This window comes from Oncorhynchus tshawytscha, linkage group LG13 (assembly GCF_018296145.1).
Source record: "Oncorhynchus tshawytscha isolate Ot180627B linkage group LG13, Otsh_v2.0, whole genome shotgun sequence".
Lineage (NCBI taxonomy): Eukaryota > Metazoa > Chordata > Actinopteri > Salmoniformes > Salmonidae > Oncorhynchus > Oncorhynchus tshawytscha.
This window is the reverse complement of record NC_056441.1, coordinates 31804915-31824913: the sequence shown is the minus strand read 5'-3', so window position 1 is coordinate 31824913 and position 19999 is coordinate 31804915. Positions and strand designations below refer to the sequence as shown.

General features: G+C 48.8%; 1 protein-coding gene across 1 annotated transcript; it reads right to left on the bottom strand.

The window, feature by feature from the left end:
* On the bottom strand, nucleotides 1-5759 carry LOC121838947 (mucin-5AC-like). The gene is made up of 6 exons (XM_042294915.1): nucleotides 3810-5759; nucleotides 2621-2848; nucleotides 2180-2280; nucleotides 1561-1848; nucleotides 1061-1308; nucleotides 1-245 (listed from the first exon to the last, which is right to left on the bottom strand). The coding sequence occupies exons 1-6, from the start codon at nucleotides 5757-5759 to the stop codon at nucleotides 1-3; spliced, it is 3060 nt and encodes a 1019-aa protein (XP_042150849.1).
* Nucleotides 5760-19999: the final 14240 nt, after the last annotated feature.

Below are 19999 nucleotides of genomic sequence, written 5' to 3'. Positions count from 1 at the left end.
TCATTTGTGGTGGTCGCAGGATCTACCATTTTTGTCGTAGTAGAAGCTGTAGTTGTTGCCGTAGGTGGTATTGTTGCGCTTGTTGTAGATGTTATAGAAGCTGCAGTGGTTGTCGTTGCAGCTGCTGTTGTGCTTGCTATTGTAGCTAACGTTGTTGTTGTATGAGCTAGAGTTGTTGTTGCCATAGGGGCTGCAGTAGTGGTTGTGGATGCAGCTACAGTTGGTGCTGCTGCATTTGTAGTGATCTTAGGAGCAACATTTGTTGTACTAATTGCTGTTGTGCTTGCTGTAGGAGCTACATTTGTGTTTGTCGTAGGACTTACAAAAGCAGTGGGTCCTGCAGTTTTGATTGGCGTTGTTGGAGCTACAGTTGTCAAAGGGGAGATTGTTGTGGTTGTCGAGGTGATATAGTTGTTGGAGCTACAGTTGGAGCTGCAGTTGTGATAGGTGCTACAGTTGTTGTTGTGGCTGCTGTAGGTGCTACAGTTGTGGTTGTCGTAGGAGTTAAAATGGTCGTAGGACCTTCGGTTGTGATTGCCGTTGTTGGAGCTACAGTTGTCGAAGGGGATGTTGTCGTAGGTGCTATAGTTGTTGTAGAAGATGCTTCAGATGTGGTTGCAGTAAGGGCTGCAGTAGTGCTTGTGGAAGCAGCTTCAGTTGTTGTTGTAAGAGCTGCTGCTGTTGTAGTGGCCGTAGGAGCTCCGGTGGTTGTAGTAGGAGCTGCAGTTGTCGTAGGGGATGTTGTTGTGGTTATTGTAGAAGGATCTTCATTTCTAGTTGCAGTAGGGGCTGCTGTAGTGGTTGAGGAAGCAGCTACAGTTGTTGTTGGAGCTGCTGCAGTTGTAGTGGCCGTAGGAGCTACGGTAGTTGTAGTAGGAGCTGCAGTTGTCGTCGGGGATGTTGTTGTGGTAGTCGTAGTTTCTACAGTTGTTGTAGAAGAAGCTTCTGTTGTGGTTGTAGTAGGGGCTGCACTTGTTCTTGTGGAAGAAGCTACAGTTGGAGTTGTAGGAGCTGTGGTTGTCGTAGTAGCTGCATCATTTGTGGTGGTCGCAGGATCTACCATTTTTGTCGTAGTAGAAGCTGTAGTTGTTGCCGTAGGTGGTATTGTTGCGCTTGTTGTAGATGTTATAGAAGCTGCAGTGGTTGTCGTTGCAGCTGCTGTTGTGCTTGCTATTGTAGCTAACGTTGTTGTTGTATGAGCTAGAGTTGTTGTTGCCATAGGGGCTGCAGTAGTGGTTGTGGATGCAGCTACAGTTGGTGCTGCTGCAGTTGTAGTGGCCGTAGGAGCTCTGGTGGTTGTAGTAGGAGCTGCAGTTGTCGTAGGGGATGTTGTTGTGGTTATTGTAGAAGGATCTTCATTTCTAGTTGCAGTAGGGGCTGCCGTAGTGGTTGAGGAAGCAGCTACAGTTTTTGTTGGAGCTGCTGCAGTTGTAGTGGCTGTAGGAGCTACGGTAGTTGTAGTAGGAGCTGCAGTTGTCGTCGGGGATGTTGTTGTGGTAGTCGTAGTTTCTACAGTTGTTGTAGAAGAAGCTTCTGTTGTGGTTGTAGTAGGGGCTGCACTTGTTCTTGTGGAAGAAGCTACAGTTGGAGTTGTAGGAGCTGTGGTTGTTAGTAGCTGCATCATTTGTGGTGTCGCAGGATCTACCATTTTTGTCGTAGTAGAAGCTGTAGTTGTTGCCGTAGGTGGTATTGTTGCGCTTGTTGTAGATGTTATAGAAGCTGCAGTGGTTGTCGTTGCAGCTGCTGTTGTGCTTGCTATTGTAGCTAACGTTGTTGTTGTATGAGCTAGAGTTGTTGTTGCCATAGGGGCTGCAGTAGTGGTTGTGGATGCAGCTACAGTTGGTGCTGCTGCATTTGTAGTGATCTTAGGAGCAACATTTGTTGTACTAATTGCTGTTGTGCTTGCTGTAGGAGCTACATTTGTGTTTGTCGTAGGACTTACAAAAGCAGTGGGTCCTGCAGTTTTGATTGGCGTTGTAGGAGCTACAGTTGTTGGAGCTGTAGTTCTAGAAAAGGATGTTGTTGTGGTTGTTGTAGGTTCTACAGTTGTGGTTGTCGTAGGAGTTAAAATGGTAGTAGGACCTTCGGTTGTGATTGGCGTTGTTGGAGCTACAGTTGTCAAAGGGGATGTTGTCGTAGGTGCTATAGTTGTTGTAGAAGAAGCTTCAGATGTGGTTGCAGTAAGGGCTGCAGTAGTCCTTGTGGAAGCAGCTTCAGTTGTTGTTGTAAGAGCTGCTGCTGTTGTAGTGGCCGTAGGAGCTCCGGTGGTTGTAGTAGGAGCTGCAGTTGTCATAGGGGATGTTGTTGTGGTTATTGTAGAAGGATCTTCATTTCTAGTTGCAGTAGGGGCTGCTGTAGTGGTTGAGGAAGCAGCTACAGTTGTTGTTGGAGCCGCTGCAGTTGTAGTGGCCGTAGGCGCTACGGTAGTTGTAGTAGGAGCTGCAGTTGTCGTAGGGGATGTTGTTGTGGTAGTCGTAGTTTCTACAGTTGTTGTAGAAGAAGCTTCTGTTGTGGTTGTAGTAGGGGCTGCACTTGTTCTTGTGGAAGAAGCTACAGTTGGAGTTGTAGGAGCTGTGGTTGTCGTAGTAGCTGCATCATTTGTGGTGGTCGCAGGATCTACCATTTTGTCGTAGTAGAAGCTGTAGTTGTTGCCGTAGGTGGTATTGTTGCGCTTGTTGTAGATGTTATAGAAGCTGCAGTGGTTGTCGTTGCAGCTGCTGTTGTGCTTGCTATTGTAGCTAACGTTGTTGTTGTATGAGCTAGAGTTGTTGTTGCCATAGGGGCTGCAGTAGTGGTTGTGGATGCAGCTACAGTTGGTGCTGCTGCAGTTGTAGTGGCCGTAGGAGCTCTGGTGGTTGTAGTAGGAGCTGCAGTTGTCGTAGGGGATGTTGTTGTGGTTATTGTAGAAGGATCTTCATTTCTAGTTGCAGTAGGGGCTGCTGTAGTGGTTGAGGAAGCAGCTACAGTTTTTGTTGGAGCTGCTGCAGTTGTAGTGGCTGTAGGAGCTACGGTAGTTGTAGTAGGAGCTGCAGTTGTCGTCGGGGATGTTGTTGTGGTAGTCGTAGTTTCTACAGTTGTTGTAGAAGAAGCTTCTGTTGTGGTTGTAGTAGGGGCTGCACTTGTTCTTGTGGAAGAAGCTACAGTTGGAGTTGTAGGAGCTGTGGTTGTCGTAGTAGCTGCATCATTTGTGGTGGTCGCAGGATCTACCATTTTTGTCGTAGTAGAAGCTGTAGTTGTTGCCGTAGGTGGTATTGTTGCGCTTGTTGTAGATGTTATAGAAGCTGCAGTGGTTGGTTGCAGCTGCTGTTGTGCTTGCTATTGTAGCTAACGTTGTTGTTGTATGAGCTAGAGTTGTTGTTGCCATAGGGGCTGCAGTAGTGGTTGTGGATGCAGCTACAGTTGGTGCTGCTGCATTTGTAGTGATCTTAGGAGCAACATTTGTTGTACTAATTGCTGTTGTGCTTGCTGTAGGAGCTACATTTGTGTTTGTCGTAGGACTTACAAAAGCAGTGGGTCCTGCAGTTTTGATTGGCGTTGTAGGAGCTACAGTTGTTGGAGCTGTAGTTCTAGATAGGATGTTGTTGTGGTTGTTGTAGGTTCTACAGTTGTGGTTGTCGTAGGAGTTAAAATGGTAGTAGGACCTTCGGTTGTGATTGCGTTGTTGGAGCTACAGTTGTCAAAGGGGATGTTGTCGTAGGTGCTATAGTTGTTGTAGAAGATGCTTCAGATGTGGTTGCAGTAAGGGCTGCAGTAGTCCTTGTGGAAGCAGCTTCAGTTGTTGTTGTAAGAGCTGCTGCTGTTGTAGTGGCCGTAGGAGCTCCGGTGGTTGTAGTAGGAGCTGCAGTTGTCATAGGGGATGTTGTTGTGGTTATTGTAGAAGGATCTTCATTTCTAGTTGCAGTAGGGGCTGCTGTAGTGGTTGAGGAAGCAGCTACAGTTGTTGTTGGAGCCGCTGCAGTTGTAGTGGCCGTAGGCGCTACGGTAGTTGTAGTAGGAGCTGCAGTTGTCGTAGGGGATGTTGTTGTGGTAGTCGTAGTTTCTACAGTTGTTGTAGAAGAAGCTTCTGTTGTGGTTGTATTAGGGGCTGCACTTGTTCTTGTGGAAGAAGCTACAGTTGGAGTTGTAGGAGCTGTGGTTGTCGTAGTAGCTGCATCATTTGTGGTGGTCACAGGATCTACCATTTTTGTCGTAGTAGAAGCTGTAGTTGTTGCCGTAGGTGGTATTGTTGCGCTTGTTGTAGATGTTATAGAAGCTGCAGTGGTTGTCGTTGCAGCTGCTGTTGTGCTTGCTATTGTAGCTAACGTTGTTGTTGTATGAGCTAGAGTTGTTGTTGCCATAGGGGCTGCAGTAGTGGTTGTGGATGCAGCTACAGTTGGTGCTGCTGCATTTGTAGTGATCTTAGGAGCAACATTTGTTGTACTAATTGCTGTTGTGCTTGCTGTAGGAGCTACATTTGTGTTTGTCGTAGGACTTACAAAAGCAGTGGGTCCTGCAGTTTTGATTGGCGTTGTTGGAGCTACAGTTGTCAAAGGGGAGATTGTTGTGGTTGTCGTAGGTGATATAGTTGTTGTTGTGGCTGCTGTAGGTGCTACAGTTGTGGTTGTCGTAGGAGTTAAAATGGTCGTAGGACCTTCGGTTGTGATTGCCGTTGTTGGAGCTACAGTTGTCGAAGGGGATGTTGTCGTAGGTGCTATAGTTGTTGTAGAAGATGCTTCAGATGTGGTTGCAGTAAGGGCTGCAGTAGTGCTTGTGGAAGCAGCTTCAGTTGTTGTTGTAAGAGCTGCTGCTGTTGTAGTGGCCGTAGGAGCTCCGGTGGTTGTAGTAGGAGCTGCAGTTGTCGTAGGGGATGTTGTTGTGGTTATTGTAGAAGGATCTTCATTTCTAGTTGCAGTAGGGGCTGCTGTAGTGGTTGAGGAAGCAGCTACAGTTGTTGTTGGAGCTGCTGCAGTTGTAGTGGCCGTAGGCGCTACGGTAGTTGTAGTAGGAGCTGCAGTTGTCGTAGGGGATGTTGTTGTGGTAGTCGTAGTTTCTACAGTTGTTGTAGAAGAAGCTTCTGTTGTGGTTGTAGTAGGGGCTGCACTTGTTCTTGTGGAAGAAGCTACAGTTGGAGTTGTAGGAGTTGTGGTTGTCGTAGTAGCTGCATCATTTGTGGTGGTCGCATGATCTACCATTTTTGTCGTAGTAGAAGCTGTAGTTGTTGCCGTAGGTGGTATTGTTGCGCTTGTTGTAGATGTTATAGAAGCTGCAGTGGTTGTCGTTGCAGCTGCTGTTGTGCTTGCTATTGTAGCTAACGTTGTTGTTGTATGAGCTAGAGTTGTTGTTGCCATAGGGGCTGCAGTAGTGGTTGTGGATGCAGCTACAGTTGGTGCTGCTGCAGTTGTAGTGGCCGTAGGAGCTCTGGTGGTTGTAGTAGGAGCTGTAGTTGTCGTAGGGGATGTTGTTGTGGTTATTGTAGAAGGATCTTCATTTCTAGTTGCAGTAGGGGCTGCTGTAGTGGTTGAGGAAGCAGCTACAGTTGTTGTTGGAGCTGCTGCAGTTGTAGTGGCCGTAGGAGCTACGGTAGTTGTAGTAGGAGCTGCAGTTGTCGTCGGGGATGTTGTTGTGGTAGTCGTAGTTTCTACAGTTGTTGTAGAAGAAGCTTCTGTTGTGGTTGTATTAGGGGCTGCACTTGTTCTTGTGGAAGAAGCTACAGTTGGAGTTGTAGGAGCTGTGGTTGTCGTAGTAGCTGCATCATTTGTGGTGGTCGCAGGATCTACCATTTTGTCGTAGTAGAAGCTGTAGTTGTTGCCGTAGGTGGTATTGTTGTGCTTGTTGTAGATGTTATAGAAGCTGCAGTGGTTGTCGTTGCAGCTGCTGTTGTGCTTGCTATTGTAGCTAACGTTGTTGTTGTATGAGCTAGAGTTGTTGTTGCCATAGGGGCTGCAGTAGTGGTTGTGGATGCAGCTACAGTTGGTGCTGCTGCATTTGTAGTGATCTTAGGAGCAACATTTGTTGTACTAATTGCTGTTGTGCTTGCTGTAGGAGCTACATTTGTGTTTGTCGTAGGACTTACAAAAGCAGTGGGTCCTGCAGTTTTGATTGGCGTTGTTGGAGCTACAGTTGTCAAAGGGGAGATTGTTGTGGTTGTCGTAGGTGATATAGTTGTTGTTGTGGCTGCTGTAGGTGCTACAGTTGTGGTTGTCGTAGGAGTTAAAATGGTCGTAGGACCTTCGGTTGTGATTGCCGTTGTTGGAGCTACATTTGTCGAAGGGGATGTTGTCGTAGGTGCTATAGTTGTTGTAGAAGATGCTTCAGATGTGGTTGCAGTAAGGGCTGCAGTAGTGCTTGTGGAAGCAGCTTCAGTTGTTGTTGTAAGAGCTGCTGCTGTTGTAGTGGCCGTAGGAGCTCCGGTGGTTGTAGTAGGAGCTGCAGTTGTCGTAGGGGATGTTGTTGTGGTTATTGTAGAAGGATCTTCATTTCTAGTTGCAGTAGGGGCTGCTGTAGTGGTTGAGGAAGCAGCTACAGTTGTTGTTGGAGCTGCTGCAGTTGTAGTGGCCGTAGGCGCTACGGTAGTTGTAGTAGGAGCTGCAGTTGTCGTAGGGGATGTTGTTGTGGTAGTCGTAGTTTCTACAGTTGTTGTAGAAGAAGCTTCTGTTGTGGTTGTAGTAGGGGCTGCACTTGTTCTTGTGGAAGAAGTTACAGTTGGAGTTGTAGGAGTTGTGGTTGTCGTAGTAGCTGCATCATTTGTGGTGGTCGCATGATCTACCATTTTTGTCGTAGTAGAAGCTGTAGTTGTTGCCATAGGTGGTATTGTTGCGCTTGTTGTAGATGTTATAGAAGCTGCAGTGGTTGTCGTTGCAGCTGCTGTTGTGCTTGCTATTGTAGCTAACGTTGTTGTTGTATGAGCTAGAGTTGTTGTTGCCATAGGGGCTGCAGTAGTGGTTGTGGATGCAGCTACAGTTGGTGCTGCTGCATTTGTAGTGATCTTAGGAGCAACATTTGTTGTACTAATTGCTGTTGTGCTTGCTGTAGGAGCTACATTTGTGTTTGTCGTAGGACTTACAAAAGCAGTGGGTCCTGCAGTTTTGATTGGCGTTGTTGGAGCTACAGTTGTCAAAGGGGAGATTGTTGTGGTTGTCGTAGGTGATATAGTTGTTGTTGTGGCTGCTGTAGGTGCTACAGTTGTGGTTGTCGTAGGAGTTAAAATGGTCGTAGGACCTTCGGTTGTGATTGCCGTTGTTGGAGCTACAGTTGTCGAAGGGGATGTTGTCGTAGGTGCTATAGTTGTTGTAGAAGATGCTTCAGATGTGGTTGCAGTAAGGGCTGCAGTAGTGCTTGTGGAAGCAGCTTCAGTTGTTGTTGTAAGAGCTGCTGCTGTTGTAGTGGCCGTAGGAGCTCCGGTGGTTGTAGTAGGAGCTGCAGTTGTCGTAGGGGATGTTGTTGTGGTTATTGTAAAAGGATCTTCATTTCTAGTTGCAGTAGGGGCTGCTGTAGTGGTTGAGGAAGCAGCTACAGTTGTTGTTGGAGCTGCTGCAGTTGTAGTGGCCGTAGGCGCTACGGTAGTTGTAGTAGGAGCTGCAGTTGTCGTAGGGGATGTTGTTGTGGTAGTCGTAGTTTCTACAGTTGTTGTAGAAGAAGCTTCTGTTGTGGTTGTAGTAGGGGCTGCACTTGTTCTTGTGGAAGAAGCTACAGTTGGAGTTGTAGGAGTTGTGGTTGTCGTAGTAGCTGCATCATTTGTGGTGGTCGCATGATCTACCATTTTGTCGTAGTAGAAGCTGTAGTTGTTGCCGTAGGTGGTATTGTTGCGCTTGTTGTAGATGTTATAGAAGCTGCAGTGGTTGTCGTTGCAGCTGCTGTTGTGCTTGCTATTGTAGCTAACGTTGTTGTTGTATGAGCTAGAGTTGTTGTTGCCATAGGGGCTGCAGTAGTGGTTGTGGATGCAGCTACAGTTGGTGCTGCTGCAGTTGTAGTGGCCGTAGGAGCTCTGGTGGTTGTAGTAGGAGCTGTAGTTGTCGTAGGGGATGTTGTTGTGGTTATTGTAGAAGGATCTTCATTTCTAGTTGCAGTAGGGGCTGCTGTAGTGGTTGAGGAAGCAGCTACAGTTGTTGTTGGAGCTGCTGCAGTTGTAGTGGCCGTAGGAGCTACGGTAGTTGTAGTAGGAGCTGCAGTTGTCGTCGGGGATGTTGTTGTGGTAGTCGTAGTTTCTACAGTTGTTGTAGAAGAAGCTTCTGTTGTGGTTGTATTAGGGGCTGCACTTGTTCTTGTGGAAGAAGCTACAGTTGGAGTTGTAGGAGCTGTGGTTGTCGTAGTAGCTGCATCATTTGTGGTGGTCGCAGGATCTACCATTTTTGTCGTAGTAGAAGCTGTAGTTGTTGCCGTAGGTGGTATTGTTGTGCTTGTTGTAGATGTTATAGAAGCTGCAGTGGTTGTCGTTGCAGCTGCTGTTGTGCTTGCTATTGTAGCTAACGTTGTTGTTGTATGAGCTAGAGTTGTTGTTGCCATAGGGGCTGCAGTAGTGGTTGTGGATGCAGCTACAGTTGGTGCTGCTGCATTTGTAGTGATCTTAGGAGCAACATTTGTTGTACTAATTGCTGTTGTGCTTGCTGTAGGAGCTACATTTGTGTTTGTCGTAGGACTTACAAAAGCAGTGGGTCCTGCAGTTTTGATTGGCGTTGTTGGAGCTACAGTTGTCAAAGGGGAGATTGTTGTGGTTGTCGTAGGTGATATAGTTGTTGTTGTGGCTGCTGTAGGTGCTACAGTTGTGGTTGTCGTAGGAGTTAAAATGGTCGTAGGACCTTCGGTTGTGATTGCCGTTGTTGGAGCTACATTTGTCGAAGGGGATGTTGTCGTAGGTGCTATAGTTGTTGTAGAAGATGCTTCAGATGTGGTTGCAGTAAGGGCTGCAGTAGTGCTTGTGGAAGCAGCTTCAGTTGTTGTTGTAAGAGCTGCTGCTGTTGTAGTGGCCGTAGGAGCTCCGGTGGTTGTAGTAGGAGCTGCAGTTGTCGTAGGGGATGTTGTTGTGGTTATTGTAGAAGGATCTTCATTTCTAGTTGCAGTAGGGGCTGCTGTAGTGGTTGAGGAAGCAGCTACAGTTGTTGTTGGAGCTGCTGCAGTTGTAGTGGCCGTAGGCGCTACGGTAGTTGTAGTAGGAGCTGCAGTTGTCGTAGGGGATGTTGTTGTGGTAGTCGTAGTTTCTACAGTTGTTGTAGAAGAAGCTTCTGTTGTGGTTGTAGTAGGGGCTGCACTTGTTCTTGTGGAAGAAGCTACAGTTGGAGTTGTAGGAGTTGTGGTTGTCGTAGTAGCTGCATCATTTGTGGTGGTCGCATGATCTACCATTTTTGTCATAGTAGAAGCTGTAGTTGTTGCCATAGGTGGTATTGTTGCGCTTGTTGTAGATGTTATAGAAGCTGCAGTGGTTGTCGTTGCAGCTGCTGTTGTGCTTGCTATTGTAGCTAACGTTGTTGTTGTATGAGCTAGAGTTGTTGTTGCCATAGGGGCTGCAGTAGTGGTTGTGGATGCAGCTACAGTTGGTGCTGCTGCAGTTGTAGTGGCCGTAGGAGCTCTGGTGTTTGTAGTAGGAGCTGCAGTTGTCGTAGGGGATGTTGTTGTGGTTAATGTAGAAGGATCTTCATTTCTAGTTGCAGTAGGGGCTGCTGTAGTGGTTGAGGAAGCAGCTACAGTTGTTGTTGGAGCTGCTGCAGTTGTAGTGGCCGTAGGAGCTACGGTAGTTGTAGTAGGAGCTGCAGTTGTCGTCGGGGATGTTGTTGTGGTAGTCGTAGTTTCTACAGTTGTTGTAGAAGAAGCTTCTGTTGTGGTTGTAGTAGGGGCTGCACTTGTTCTTGTGGAAGAAGCTACAGTTGGAGTTGTAGGAGCTGTGGTTGTCGTAGTAGCTGCATCATTTGTGGTGGTCGCAGGATCTACCATTTTTGTCGTAGTAGAAGCTGTAGTTGTTGCCGTAGGTGGTATTGTTGCGCTTGTTGTAGATGTTATAGAAGCTGCAGTGGTTGTCGTTGCAGCTGCTGTTGTGCTTGCTATTGTAGCTAACGTTGTTGTTGTATGAGCTAGAGTTGTTGTTGCCATAGGGGCTGCAGTAGTGGTTGTGGATGCAGCTACAGTTGGTGCTGCTGCAGTTGTAGTGGCCGTAGGAGCTCTGGTGGTTGTAGTAGGAGCTGCAGTTGTCGTAGGGGATGTTGTTGTGGTTATTGTAGAAGGATCTTCATTTCTAGTTGCAGTAGGGGCTGCTGTAGTGGTTGAGGAAGCAGCTACAGTTGTTGTTGGAGCTGCTGCAGTTGTCGTGGCCGTAGGAGCTACGGTAGTTGTAGTAGGAGCTGCAGTTGTCGTCGGGGATGTTGTTGTGGTAGTCGTAGTTTCTACAGTTGTTGTAGAAGAAGCTTCTGTTGTGGTTGTAGTAGGTGCTGCACTTGTTCTTGTGGAAGAAGCTACAGTTGGAGTTGTAGGAGCTGTGGTTGTCGTAGTAGCTGCATCATTTGTGGTGGTCGCAGGATCTACCATTTTTGTCGTAGTAGAAGCTGTAGTTGTTGCCGTAGGTGGTATTGTTGCGCTTGTTGTAGATGTTATAGAAGCTGCAGTGGTTGTCGTTGCAGCTGCTGTTGTGCTTGCTATTGTAGATAACGTTGTTGTTGTTGTATGAGCTAGAGTTGTTGTTGCCATAGGGGCTGCAGTAGTGGTTGTGGATGCAGCTACAGTTGGTGCTGCTGCATTTGTAGTGATCTTAGGAGCAACATTTGTTGTACTAATTGCTGTTGTGCTTGCTGTAGGAGCTACATTTGTGTTTGTCGTAGGACTTACAAAAGCAGTGGGTCCTGCAGTTTTGATTGGCGTTGTTGGAGCTACAGTTATCAAAGGGGAGATTGTTGTGGTTGTCGTAGGTGATATAGTTGTTGGAGCTACAGTTGTTGGAGCTGCAGTTGTCGAAAAAGATGTTGTCGTAGGTGCTACAGTTGTTGTTGTGGCTGCTGTAGGTGCTACAGTTGTGGTTGTCGTAGGAGTTAAAATGGTCGTAGGACCTTCGGTTGTGATTGCCGTTGTTGGAGCTACAGTTGTCGAAGGGGATGTTGTCGTAGGTGCTATAGTTGTTGTAGAAGATGCTTCAGATGTGGTTGCAGTAAGGGCTGCAGTAGTGCTTGTGGAAGCAGCTTCAGTTGTTGTTGTAAGAGCTGCTGCTGTTGTAGTGGCCGTAGGAGCTCCGGTGGTTGTAGTAGGAGCTGCAGTTGTCGTAGGGGATGTTGTTGTGGTTATTGTAGAAGGATCTTCATTTCTAGTTGCAGTAGGGGCTGCTGTAGTGGTTGAGGAAGCAGCTACAGTTGTTGTTGGAGCTGCTGCAGTTGTAGTGGCCGTAGGAGCTCCGGTGGTTGTAGTAGGAGCTGCAGTTGTCGTAGGGGATGTTGTTGTGGTTATTGTAGAAGGATCTTCATTTCTAGTTGCAGTAGGGGCTGCTGTAGTGGTTGAGGAAGCAGCTACAGTTGTTGTTGGAGCTGCTGCAATTGTAGTGGCCGTAGGCGCTACGGTAGTTGTAGTAGGAGCTGCAGTTGTCGTAGGGGATGTTGTTGTGGTAGTCATAGTTTCTACAGTTGTTGTAGAAGAAGCTTCTGTTGTGGTTGTAGTAGGGGCTGCACTTGATCTTGTGGAAGAAGCTACAGTTGGAGTTGTAGGAGCTGTGGTTGTCGTAGTAGCTGCATCATTTGTGGTGGTCGCAGGATCTACCATTTTTGTCGTAGTAGAAGCTGTAGTTGTTGCCGTAGGTGGTATTGTTGCGCTTGATGTAGATGTAATAGAAGCAGCAGTGGTTGTCGTTGCAGCTGCTGTTGTGCTTGCTATTGTAGCTAATGTTGTTGTTGTATGAGCTAGAGTTGTTGTTGCCATAGGGGCTGCAGTAGTGGTTGTGGATGCAGCTACAGTTTGTGCTACTGCAGTTGTAGTGATCCTAGGAGCAACATTTGTTGTACTAATTGCTGTTGTGGTTGCTGTCGGAGCAACATTTGTGTTTGTCGTAGGACTTACAATGGCAGTTGGTCCTGCAGTTTTGATTGGCGTTGTAGGAGCTAGAGTTGTTGTAGCTTTAGTTGTCGAAAACGATGTTGTTGTGGTTGTCGTAGGTGCTACAGTTGTTGTGGTTGCTGTAGTTGCTACAGTTGTGGTTGTCCTAGGAGTTAAAATGGTAGTAGGAGCTTCAGTTGTGACTGGCGTTGTTGGAGCTACAGTTGTCGAAGGGGAGATTTTTGTGGTTGTTTTAAGTGCTATAGTTGTTGTGGAAGAAGCTAAAGTTGTGGTTGTCTTGGGAACTACTCTTATTGTTGTAGGAGCTACCGTTTTGGTTGTCGTAGTAGTTGCTGGCGTTGTGGTGGTTGGAACTTTAGTTGTTTTAGTTACTTTAGATCTCGTTGTCGTAGTAGCTGCTTTAGTTGTGCTGGTCAAATGAGCTCCAGGTTTTTTACAATGAATTGTGGTTGTGGTATGGGCCGCTTTTGTAGTTTTAGAAGCAGCTTGGGTTGTCATAGGAGCTGCTTTTGTGGTTGTTGTAGGAGCTAAAGTGGTCCTAGAGGCTGCAGTTGTGATTGTCATTGTAGGTTTTGAAGTTGTAATGGTTGTAGGAGCTACAGTTGTTGTAGATGGAGCTGCACTTGTGGTTGTCGTTGGAGCTAAAGTTTTCCTATAAGCTTCAGTTGTGGTTGTTAAAGCAGCTACAGTTTTTGTTGCAGGAGCTACCGTTGTGGTTGTCATAGGAGATAAAGTGGTACTATAAGCTGCGTTTGTGATTGTCATTGTGGGTTTTGAAGTTGTAATGGTCGTAGGAGCTACAGTTGTTGTAGATGGAGCTGCACTTGTGGTTGTCGTTGTAGGTTTTGAAGTTGTAATGGTCGTAGGGGCTACAGTTGTTGTAGATGGAGCTGCACTTGTGGTTGTCGTTGTAGGTTTTGAAGTTGTAATGGTCGTAGGAGCTACAGTTGTTGTAGATGGAGCTGCACTTGTCGTTGTAGGTTTTGAAGTTGTAATGGTCGTAGGAGCTACAGTTGTTGTAGATAGAGCTGCATTTGTGGTTATAGTGGGAGCTGCAGTTGTGGTTGTCAATGGAGATACAGTTGTTGTAGAAGGATTTGCATATATATTGGTTGTAGGAGCTACAATTGCTGTCGTAAAAGCTACTGTTTTTGCCGTAGCAGCTACATTTGAGGTAGGAGCTGCATTTGTAATTGTCGTAAGAGCTTCTGTTCTGATGGTCGTTGTTGTAGGAACTAAAATTATTGTCTTAGAAGCTTCTGTTGTGCCTGTTGTAGGAGCTTTAGTTACTGTAGAAGGAGCTGCAGTTGTGGTTGTCAAAGGAGCTACATTTTTTGTAGTTGTAGCTGTGTTTATCATAGTAGGTGCTGCAGATGTAGTGGTTGTAGGTACAGTTGTTATCATAACATCCGCAGCAGGAGCTACAGTTGTGGTAGTAGGAGCTACAGTTGTGAATGTCATAAGTAAAACATTTGTTGTAGCTGCAGTTGTAGTTGTCGTAGGAGTTGCAGTTGTTGTGATTGTAGTAGGAGCTGCAGTTGTTGTCGAATGAGCCGTTGTTGTGCTTGTTGTTGTAGTAGGAGCTGCACTTGTTATTGCAGTAGGGGCTACAGTTGTTGTTGTAGGAGCTGCTGCAGTTGTAGTTATCGTAGGAGCTACAGTTGTTATAGTAGAAGCTGTAATTGCGGGGGTTGAAGGAGCTACAGTTGTGATTTCTGTAGGAGCTGAAGTTGTGGTTGTTGTCGGGGTTAAAATGGTAGTAGGACCTGCAGCTAGGATTGCTGTTGTAGTTGCTGCAGTTATAGTGGTCATAGGAGTTACAGTTGTTGTACTAGCTGCTATTGTGGTTGCTGTAGGAGCTACAGTTCTGTTTGTCGTAGGAGTTAAAATGGTAGTAGGACCTGCAGTTGTGATTGGCGTTGTAGGAGCTACAGTTGTCGAATGGGATGTGGTTGTGGTTATCGTAGGTGCTATAGTTGTTGTAGAATAAGCTTCAGTTGTGGTTACAGTAGGGATTGCAGTAGTGGTTGTGGAAGAAGCTACAGGTGTTGTTGGAGCTGCTGTTGTGGTTTTCGTAGTAGCTTCAGCAGTAGTAGTTGTAACAGGATATACAGTTATTGTCATAGGAGCTGCTCTTGTTGTCGTAGGAGCAACATTTTTTGTATTAGTAGCTGTAGATGTAGTAGAAGCTGCAGTGGTTGTCGTTGGAGCTGCTGTTATGCTTGTTAAACTAGCTAAAGTTGTTGAAGGAGCTGCAGTTGTTGTTGCAGTAGGGGCTGCAGTAGTGGTTGTGGAATCAGCTACAGTTGTTGTTGTAGGAGCTGCTGCAGTTGTAGTTATCGTAGGAGCTGCAGTTGTTATAGTAGAAGCTGACATTGCGGGGGTTGTAGGAACTACAGTTGTGATTTCTGTAGGAGATGAATTTGTGGTTGTTGTCGCAGTTAAGATGGTAGTAGGACCTGCAGCTGTGATTGCTGTTGTAGTTGCTGCAGTTGTAGTGGTCATAGGAGCTATAGTAGGAGCTGCAGTTGTCGTAGGGGATGTTGTTGTAGTAGAACCTGCAGTTGTTGCTGTAGGGGGTATTTTGGGGCTTGTTGTAGATGTCATTGAAGCTGCAGTGATTGTTGTAGCAGCTGCTGTTGTGCTTGCGAAAGTACCTAAAGTTGTTGTTGAAGGAGCTGCAGTTGTTGTTGCAGTAGGGGCTGCTGTAGTGGTTCTGGAAGCAGATAAAGCTTTTGTTGTAGGAGCTCCTGCAGTTGTAGTGGTCGTAGGAGCTCCAGTTGTTGTAGTAGAAGCTGTTGTTGCTGGAGTTGTAGGAGCTGCAGTTGTCGTAGGGGATGATGTAGTGGTTGTGGAAGCAGCTACAGTTGTTGTAGGAGCTCCTGCAGTTTTTGTGGTCATAGGAGCTACAGTTGTGGTTGTTGTAGGATTTAAACTGGTAGTAGGACCTGCAGTTATGATTGCTGTTGCTGTTGTAGTTGTTGTAGTGATCATAGGAGTTACAGTTGTTGTACTAGCTGCTGTTGTGGTTGCTGTAGGAGCTAGATTTGTGCTTGTCGTAGGAGTTAAAGTGGTAGTAGGACCTGCAGTTGTGATTGGCGTTGTAGGAGCTACAGTTGTCGAAGGGGATGTGGTTGTGGTAGTCGTAGGTGCTACAGTTGTTGTAGAAGAAGCTTCAGTTGTGGTTGCAGTAGGGGTTGCAGTAGTGGTTGTGGAAGCAGCTACAGGTGTTGTTGGAGCGGCTGTTGTGGTTTTCATAGTAGCTTCAGCAGTAGTAGTTGTATCAGGATCTACAGTTATTGTCGTAGGAGCAACATTTTTTGTATTAGTAGATGCAGCAGTGGTTGTCGTTGGAGCTGCTGTTATGCTTGTTATACTAGCTAAAGTTGTTGTTGTAGGTGCTGCAGTTGTTGTTGCAGTATTGAGTGCAGTAGTGCTTGTGGAAGCAGCTACAGTTGTTGTTATAGAAGCTGCTGCAGTTGTAGTGGTTATAGGAGCTCCTGTTGTAGTAGAAGCTGCAGTTGTCGTAGGGGATGATGTTGTGGTTTTTGTAGAAGGATCTTCAGTTCTGGTTGCAGTAAGGGCTGTGGTACTGGTTGTGGAAGCAGCTACAGTTGGTGTTGTAGTAGCTTCAGCAGTTCTAGTGGTCACAGGATCTACAATTATTTTTGTAGTAGAAGCTTCACTTGTTGCTGTAGGGGGTTCTGTTGGGCTTGTTTTTGATGTTGTAGAAGCAGCAGTGATTGTCGTTACATGTCACGCCCTGGTCAAAGTATTTTGTGTTCATCTTTATGTATTTGGTCAGGCCAGGGTGTGGCATGGGGTTTTGTAATTGTGGTGTGTTTGTCTTGGGGTTTTGGTGGTGGTATTGGGATTGTAGCTTAGTGGGTTGTCTAGCAAAGTCTATGGCTGTCTGGAGTGGTTCTCAATCAGAGGCAGATGCTTATCGTTGTCTCTGATTGGGAACCATATTTAGGCAGCCATATTCTTGAGTTTGTCGTGGGTGATTGTCCTTAGTGTCCTATGTGTACTCTCTGTTAGTTTGCACCAGATAGGCTGTTTCGGTTTTGTTTATTGTTTTTTGTAAGTTCGTGTTTCTTTGTTGTATTAAACATGGATCGCAATCGACACGCTGCAGTTTGGTCCGACTCTCCTTCATCACCACTAGAAAACCGTTACAGAATCACCCACCAACCAAGGACCAAGCGGCGTGGTAAACAGAGGCAGCAGCAACAGCAGCAGCAGGAGAAGCGACAGGTGCAGCAGGAGCAACAGCAGCAGCAGCAAAGGCAGCAGCAGGAGCAAAGGCAGCAGCAGGAGAAGCAACAGAGGCAGCAGCAGCATTGGGAGAGGCTGCACTCTTTGGATAAATGGACTTGGGAGGAGATCCTTGACGGACAAGGACCCTGGGCAGAGCCATGGATGGAATTGGAGCTGTCGGCGAAGCAGAGTGCTGAGTCTGAGAGTGTGGAGGATGTATTGGACAGAGTAGAAAGAAAGGTGTGGGCTTGGCATAGCATGCACGGCATACCAGTGCCAGCACCACGCATCAGGCCTACAGTGCGTCCCACCTGTTCAGCGCTGCCGGAGCCTTTCTCCTCTACAGCGCTGCTGGAGTCTTCCGCCTGTTCAGCGCAGCCAGAGCCTTTCTCCTCTCCTGCGCGGCCGGAGTCTCTCGCCTGTTCAGCGCAGCCAGCGCTTTTCTCCTCTCCTGCGCTGCTGGAGTCTCCCGCCTGTTTAACGCAGCCAGAGCCTTCCTCCTCTACAGCGCTGCCGGAGCCTCCCGCCTGTTCAGCGCAGCCAGAGCCTTTCTCCTCTACAGCGCTGCCGGAGCCTCCCGCCTGTTCAGCGCAGCCAGAGCCTTCCTCCTCTACAGCGCTGCCGGAGCCTCCCGCCTGTTTAGCGCAGCCAGAGCCTTTCTCCTCTCCTGCGCTGCCGGAGTCTCACGCCTATCTAGCGCTGTTAGAGTTTTCCTCATCTCCAGCGCTGCCGGAGTCTTCCGCCTGTTTAGAGCAGCCAGAGCTGTCAGTCTGCATGGAGCAGTCAGAGCTGTCAGTCTGCATGGAGCAGTCAGAGCTGTCAGTCTGCATGGAGCAGTCAGAGCTGTCAGTCTGCATGGAGCAGCCAGAGCTGTCAGTCTACATGAAGCAGCCCGAGCTGCCAGTCTGCATGAAGCAGCCAGTCTACATGGAGCAGCCAGAGCTGTCAGTCTACATGAAGCAGCCCGAGCTGCCAGTCTGCAGGAAGCAGCCAGTCTACATGGAGCAGCCAGAGCTGTCAGTCCGCATGGAGCAGCCAGAGCTGTCAGTCCGCATGGAGCAGCCAGAGCTGTCAGTCTGCATGGAGCAGCCAGAGCTGTCAGTCCGCATGGAGCAGCCAGAGCTGTCAGTCTACATGAAGCAGCCCGAGCTGCCAGTCTGCATGAAGCAGCCAGTCTACATAGAGCAGCCAGAGCTGCCAGTCTGCATGAAGCAGCCAGAGCTGTCAGTCTGCATGGAGCAGTCAGAGCTGTCAGTCTGCATGGAGGAGCCAGAGCTGTCAGTCTACATGAAGCAGCCCGAGCTGCCAGTCTGCATGAAGCAGTCAGTCTACATGGAGCAGCCAGAGCTGTCAGTCCGCATGGAGCAGCCAGAGCTGTCAGTCTACATGAAGCAGCCCGAGCTGCCAGTCTGCATGAAGCAGCCAGTCTACATGGAGCAGCCAGAGCTGTCAGTCTGCATGAAGCAGCCAGAGCTGTCAGTCTGCATGGAGCAGCCAGTCTGCATGGAGCAGCCAGTCTGCACGGAGCTGTCAGTCTGCACGGAGCTGTCAGTCTGTAAGGAGCTGCCAGTCTGCAAGGAGCTGCCAGTCTGCAAGGAGCTGCCAGTCAGCACGGAGCCGCCAGAGCGGTCAGTCTGTAAGAAGCCGCCAGAGCTGTCAGCCTATATGGAGCAGCTAGTGCCGCCAGTCTGCCCAGCGCCGCCAGTGCCCCCAGTCTGCCCAGCATCGCCAGTCTGCCCAGCGCCATCAGTCTGCCCAGCATCGCCAGTCTGCCCAGCATCGCCAGTCTGCCCAGCATCGCCAGTCTGCCCAGCATCGCCAGTCTGCCCAGCACCGCCAGTCTGCCCAGCGTCGCCAGTCTGCCCAGCGTCGTCAGTCTGCCCAGCACCGCCAGTCTGCCCAGCGCCGCCAGTCTGCCAGACTCTTCCAGATCTGCCAGTCAGCCAGACTCTTCCAGATCTGCCAGTCAACCAGACTCTTCCAGATCTGCCAGTCAACCAGACTCTTCCAGATCTGCCAGTCAACCAGACTCTTCCAGATCTGCCAGTCAACCAGACCCTTCCAGATCTGCCAGTCAACCAGACTCTTCCAGATCTGCCAGTCAACCAGACTCTTCCAGATCTGCCAGTCAACCAGACTCTTCCAGATCCGCCAGTCAGCCGGGATCTGCCAGAACTGCCAGTCGGCCAGGATCCGCCAGTCAGCCAGGATCCGCCAGTCTGCCAGGATCAGTTAGATCCGCCATTCAGCCAGGATCCGCCAGTCTGCCAGGATCCGCCAGTCAGCCAGGATCCGCCAGTCAGCCAGGATCCGCCAGTCAGCCAGGATCCGCCAGTCCATGATCCGCCAGTCAGCCAGGATCCGCCAGTCTTTCAGGATCCGCCAGAAGTGCCAGTCAACCAGGATCCGCCAGTCAGCCAGGATCCGCTAGTCTGCCAGGATCCGCCAGTCTGCCAGGATCCGCCAGTCTGCCAGGATCCGCCAGAACTGCCAGTCTGCCAGGATCCGCCAGTCTGCCAGGATCCGCCAGAACTGCCAGTCGGCCAGGATCTGCCAGTCGGCCAGGATCTGCCAGTCGGCCAGGATCTGCCAGTCGGCCAGGATCTGCCAGTCGGCCAGGATCCGCCAGTCTGCCAGGATCAGTTAGATCCGCCAGTCTGCCAGGATCCGCCAGTCTGCCAGGATCCGCCAGTCTGCCAGGATCCGCCAGTCTGCCAGGATCCGCCAGTCTGCCAGGATCCGCCAGTCTGCCAGGATCCGCCAGTCTGCCAGGATCCGCCAGTCTGCCAGGATCCGCCAGTCAGCCAGGATCCGCCAGTCAGCCAGGATCCGCCAGTCTCCCAGGACCCACCAGTCAGCCAGGATCCGCCAGAAGTGCCAGTCAGCCAGGATCTGCCGGAACCACCAGCCAGCCAGGATCTGGTAGATCCATCAACCTGCCTGAGCTTCCTCTCACTCCTGAGCTTCCTCTCACTCCTGAGCTTCCTCTCACTCCTGAGCTTCCTCTCACTCCTGAGCCTCTCACTCCTGAGCTTCCTCTCACTCCTGAGCTTCCTCTCACTCCTGAGCTTCCTCTCACTCCTGAGCTTTCTCTCACTCCCGAGCTTCCCCTCAGTCCCGAGCTGCCTCAGTCCCGAGCTGTCCTTCAGTCCCGATCTGCTCCTCAGTCCAGTGGGGTTCTGGGTGAGGACTACTAGGCCATGGTCGGCGGCGAGGGTGGACTATCCAGGGACGAAGGGAGAGGGGACTAAGACATTAAATGAGTGGGGTCCACGTCCCGCGCCCGAGCCGCCACCATGGACAGACGCCCACCCGGACCCTCCCTATTGTTTTGAGGTGCGTTCGGGAGTCCGCACCTTAGGGGGGTTCTGTCACGCCCTGGTCAAAGTATTTTGTGTTCATCTTTATGTATTTGGTCAGGCCAGGGTGTGGCATGGGGTTTTTGTAATTGTGGTGTGTTTGTCTTGGGGTTTTGGTGGTGGTATTGGGATTGTAGCTTAGTGGGTTGTCTAGCAAAGTCTATGGCTGTCTGGAGTGGTTCTCAATCAGAGGCAGATGCTTATCGTTGTCTCTGATTGGGAACCATATTTAGGCAGCCATATTCTTTGAGTTTGTCGTGGGTGATTGTCCTTAGTGTCCTATGTGTACTCTCTGTTAGTTTGCACCAGATAGGCTGTTTCGGTTTTGTTTATTGTTTTTTGTAAGTTCGTCGTTTCTTTGTTGTATTAAACATGGATCGCAA

What these genes read in the sequence shown, in the direction of transcription:
- LOC121838947 (XM_042294915.1), bottom strand. Translation starts at nt 5,759, where the DNA reads ATGGTAGATCCTGCGACCACCACAAATGATGCAGCTACTACGACAACC. An exon ending in GCTTCTACTACGACAAAATG is followed by an intron (nt 2,281 to 2,620) that starts GTAGATCCTGCG and finishes TGACAACTGCAG; the next exon opens with CTCCTACTACAACCACCGGA. An exon ending in GGACTACTGCAGCCCTTACT is followed by an intron (nt 1,849 to 2,179) that starts GCAACCACATCT and finishes CTACAAATGCAG; the next exon opens with CAGCACCAACTGTAGCTGCA.